Source organism: Cicer arietinum, chromosome 6 (genome assembly GCF_000331145.2).
Source record: "Cicer arietinum cultivar CDC Frontier isolate Library 1 chromosome 6, Cicar.CDCFrontier_v2.0, whole genome shotgun sequence".
Lineage (NCBI taxonomy): Eukaryota > Viridiplantae > Streptophyta > Magnoliopsida > Fabales > Fabaceae > Cicer > Cicer arietinum.
Window position 1 is genome coordinate 11355820 of NC_021165.2, and position 4847 is coordinate 11360666.

At 34.2% G+C, this 4847-nt stretch overlaps 1 protein-coding gene across 1 annotated transcript; it reads right to left on the minus strand.

Annotated features, from left to right (window-relative positions):
• Positions 1 to 2763: 2763 nt before the first annotated feature.
• LOC101505040 (9-cis-epoxycarotenoid dioxygenase NCED2, chloroplastic-like) lies at positions 2764 to 4841 on the minus strand. The gene has a single exon (XM_004504855.4). The coding sequence runs from the start codon at positions 4772 to 4774 to the stop codon at positions 3086 to 3088; it is 1689 nt and encodes a 562-aa protein (XP_004504912.2). The 5' UTR covers positions 4775 to 4841; the 3' UTR covers positions 2764 to 3085.
• Positions 4842 to 4847: the final 6 nt, after the last annotated feature.

The window sequence follows — 4847 nt, forward strand, 5'->3', positions numbered from 1 at the left end:
TATATATAATGTCTCAATAATAAAATAAAGTTTTAAAAAAACTTGATTTTTTTTTTTGAAAAAAAAAAAATTCTGTTGTGTAGAAATATCGTTTTTCTTTAATTTTAAGCGAAACACCATGTGGAGGACGCAATAAAATCAAATGGAAATCTGGCTTTAGATATTTGGATGATAAAATATGATTTATACTCTGTTCCTAGCCGCATAACCATCTACCATGTGTTAATTCATTCCCTTTGTCACTGAATCTGCCACTTATTTGGTTATCAAATTCTTAATTTCTTCTTTATAATACTGTCAATTAAGAAATTAGTCATATCTGGAGTGTCCAATTTGTGTCTAATGTCATTGAAACTATTCTCTCTAAGATTGAACCAATAATTATAAATCATGATGTAAGTGATGCTCGTTCCTCGGCTTCTTAATTCTAAAATCTCAACTATAGAAAGTGTTTTTCTTTTTTTTGTCAAAAAGGAATTCCTACCCATTTCATATTTTTTTCCACAAAATAATGTTAATTAGTTAATATCTCTGCTTTTATAAATTATGATTATGAGATGTTGAAATTATAATAGTAAAAAAAATTATAGAACAATAAAGGTTGAAACCTCTGTGTTTCTGATCTCAATCAACATTTTAGAATTATGCACAACGATTCTACTATATTTCATTATAATGTCACTTAATTTGTTATATTATTTTGTAGAATATATTCAACAAATATCAACATTATAAATTATTATTGGAATACTATGATTATTTCTACATATTTTTAAAAAATAACTAAAGTTCTATTTTTAAAATAGATAAAGTCACTTGAATTTGAATCTTCTCTAAAAAAAACATAGACATTTAATGTTTGATATATTTCAAATGAGATTATCTTCTATGTAAAGAATATATATATAAAAAAAAATAAAAAAATAAACAGACAAAGCGTATAAAAAACACCCTTCATTTTAAAATTATTTTATATAAATTTATTAAGCTGAATTCAAAATTGAAGATTGTATTCATCCATATAGATGTGATGAGCCCAATTCCCTAAACCTTACATCATAAACTTTAAACCCTAAAGGATAATGTGGTATTAAGTAATGTATTAGGCATTGTATACATGTCTTGATTTTGAGTGTTTTTACAAGGACTGGAATATCGTATATTTAATATCCCGTCAAAATAAAATTGTTTTCCAAGAGATAAAGGAAAGCAGAAGAAAAACGATAGTGAAAACTTGACTTTTTGAGGTCCATCACGGAAGAGGTCTTTTTGGCAAGAAAGGCGATTATTTTTTTGACATAAAACCTACCTACGATAAAGGCAAGTGGGACTTTTTGTCCCCTATTGTCTTCTATCATTTCACATGTAGCTTTCAAAACGTCTTAATAAACCTTTAGCAAACTTATGGTTGATATTGCTTCTTCGGCAAAATGAATACTTATTTTCATTAATATTATTATTAATAAAAATAGACTTATTTACAAAAATAGACATATCAAAATAATACAACGCCACCATCTTCTTTTGCTACTGCAACATGCTCTCTCATTTATTTCGGACGAGAACCATGTTAATGTGTTCTTTTTTCTTTCTATTCTAACAAACATTTTGATTCTTTTATAGCACTGGCTTTTTTGTGTGGCGACGATTTTGGCCTAATTAATGAGCCTGAATTTGCTGCATTAATAAAAATTCAAAAAATTTCATGATAGTTAGTTTTCGCCAATAATTTGAAATCATATAGTTTAGGTTACTCAATTATATAAATATATTTTAATTATATCTAGAGACGTTTATATGCCAAACTCATTCAAATTTTTTAATTTCTCTATGATTAATGTGTTTTTTTTTATCATTAGACTTTTTAAAAATAAAAAATAAACTTCATCACAAGGTTTAAATATTTTTAATCGTAAATTTAAATTAGACAGATCAAGTCAGTGATTGCATGACACAATTATTTTTGTAAATCTATTTACCTAATTAACAAGGATAATTTTGACAAAAAAATAAATTTTTTTTTGTGATCACAAGTAAATGTTACTTTTCAATAAAAAAAAAAAAAGAAATTTTTGAGACTTTGTAATACAAGTTAATGAAAAACTAATTAATTTATGTTGCTTTCATTATAAGCTAAGAATTTTTTAAGAAAAATAAATTGACGGAAATTGACTTAACTTAGTAAAAGAAAAATAAAAATATATGTATTTTTTTTTAAATCATGCAGATTTTTTTAACCTTAAGCGAAAATGATATAATATATAATTAATATATGTTGTTGAGGTCACAATAATTAAAAATATAATCGTCTATACTCTTGATTTTTTAAAATGAAAAAAAGAAAATTGAATAAAAAAAAGTAAAATTTGTAGATGACACTCAACATCAGGTGGTAGTATTTAGTTAAAACGAAGTTGAACTTTGTAGAAGACAAAGTAGTAGACTAGAGTTGTACTATGTCATAAATTAATGGATCGGACCAAAATTATTAATAAATAAATTTGAATTCGGCTTGTGATGGCTGGGTTAACCTCCTTCACTTTGATGGAGCGAGACTAGGTTCAAAATACTTGAGTCAGTGTAGCACATATACTTTGACAAAATTAAATATTTTAACACATGTTCAAACCAAATAACACTCTTCATATAACAATAATCATTTAGATTTTATTTGTTTCCCGATTGAACTATAAATTGTGAGATTTCAATGTGTTACAAATGAAGACAATATAGCCACAATATTTGGACAGAACAGAAGCATGGTTGGAGACAAAAGAAGAAACGTATGCATGATCAATATATAAGCATCAGAAAGAACCAAAATGGAAACAGAAGAATTTCATGGTAAATAAATTAATAAAAAAATAAATAAAAAGAAACAGAAAGCAGCTGAGCTCCATCTACTTAATACACACAAAGCTACAAGCTGATTTCTGAACTGAAAAATAAAAAATAATAATAATAATAATAATATTTGTTCAGAAGAACCCAGGGAAGGGAACTAACTGTCTCTCTGTCACTGCCCAATATCCCTCTGGTCTGGTCAAAATCAAATTACCCCTTCTTAATTTACCTTGCCTACGTGTCATTGTAACGCCAAATCCTTAGCTTCCACAAACGTGCCATGAAAACCATATGGCACTCTAGAAGGCAACTTAACGGTTGCTTCCACTTTGAGATCAACGGCGTTAACTATCTCTAGTTCTGATTTACACCTCCTCTCATCATGCACTAACACCACAATGTACCCATCATCTTCTCCATTTTCATATTCACACCTCCCTGATGATCCTGTTGGCAAGAAAAACGGTTCTCCACCGTACCTTCCATCCCCATAACTATGTGTCTTTACCTCCCCACTAACCAAGTCCACCTTAGCGAACCCCGAAACTTTCGGCCAAGGCTCCGCAACCGCCAAGTAAGCGAACCGGGTTTTTCTACCCAGCCGGTTCCGGTTCACCATCCCAGCTTCTAAATTCATATTTGGAATCAAACACCGGCGCGTCGATTCCCCTGTTTTAAGGTTCAACCTTATCTCTGATAAAACGCTTTTTAGACTCTCGTCGCTTTCGTTGAAGATTGAATCTGGTGGCGTCATGCACGAACCGATAACTACTATTTCATCAGTTTCTGCCTCTTCCCACGCGTTCCATAAATGGAAACAGAACGTGTCCGGTGACTCCACCCAAATGATGCTTGAACAGTCTTTTGCGTATTTGGGAAGAACGCCGAATCTTGATTTCTTTGCGCCGTCAAAGATCACCGGTGAACCACCTTTTATCATTTCATCAAGCTTGAAAACTACCTGATGGTCAGGGATAACTACGAAGTTCTCCGTGATCGCGAAGTCATGCGTCATTGTCGGAACTGGAAGGCGAATTTCGACGTCAGGTGACTTTTTCCCGTCCGGTGTGAAACGGAAGTATTTGAGATAAGGTCTAGCAACGTCGTAGCTCAAGGCGAAGAGTTCGCCGGAGACAGGGTCAATTTTCGGGTGCGCGATCATGGTTGAATGAAGCTGGTTGAGGAAGTTGTAACGGCCAATGGTTCGGAGGTCGCCGGAGGGAGTGATTGTGAGTTCATATGGAAGGTCGTCTTCCGACATAGCGAGAAGTTTATTGTTGAAATATACGAGGCCGGCGTTGGCAACGCCGGCGCCATGACGGTGATCGACGATACCGAAAAGTCCTCTTGCGTAGAATAGGAGAAGCCTTGCGATGCCGGAGTGGCCGTGGAGTTCGCCGATTGCTTTCGGGAACATCGCCCTGCCTAATTGTCGCTCCTGGACGAGCCTCTCTGTTTCAGTGAAACGGCATGCGTAGCTAGCGGCACCGTCATTGATGGTAACGGCGTGAACCATGCCGTCGCCGTCGAAAAGATGGTGTCCTGAAACTGGCTCGAACATTGGATTCGCGCCGTTACGGAGGTAGACGCCGTTAACGCAATCGGGAATTGTACCGGTAACTGGGAGGGAATGAACAACCGGTTGTTCCGGCACTGGAGCGAAGTTTCCGGCTATTTGAATTCTGGGGTCCGAAGTTTTGGGAAGCGGATGTTGAAGCTCGCGTGAGAGCAACGCGCTCTCAAACATGTTTAGTGCCATTGCTGCGGCTTTTTGAATTGGGTTCCACTGTGATGATTCTTTGGGTTTTTTTATGATCGTTTCAGGGGTATTTTCTTTGGTAATTAATGGATTAATATAGGGTTGTTTTGGGAAATCTAACACTGAGGGGGAGTGAAGAGCACATTCAAGGACTTTTCTATTGGGCTTCATCTTCAATTTTACAGTGGACTTTATATATAAGCCCAAATCAATAAATGATGAAGAGCATGAGGAAGAGGAGAGG

Bases quoted from the DNA above. Each gene is read 5' to 3' on its own strand.
- LOC101505040 (XM_004504855.4), bottom strand. From the start codon at position 4,774: ATGAAGCCCAATAGAAAAGTCCTTGAATGTGCTCTTCACTCCCCCTCA.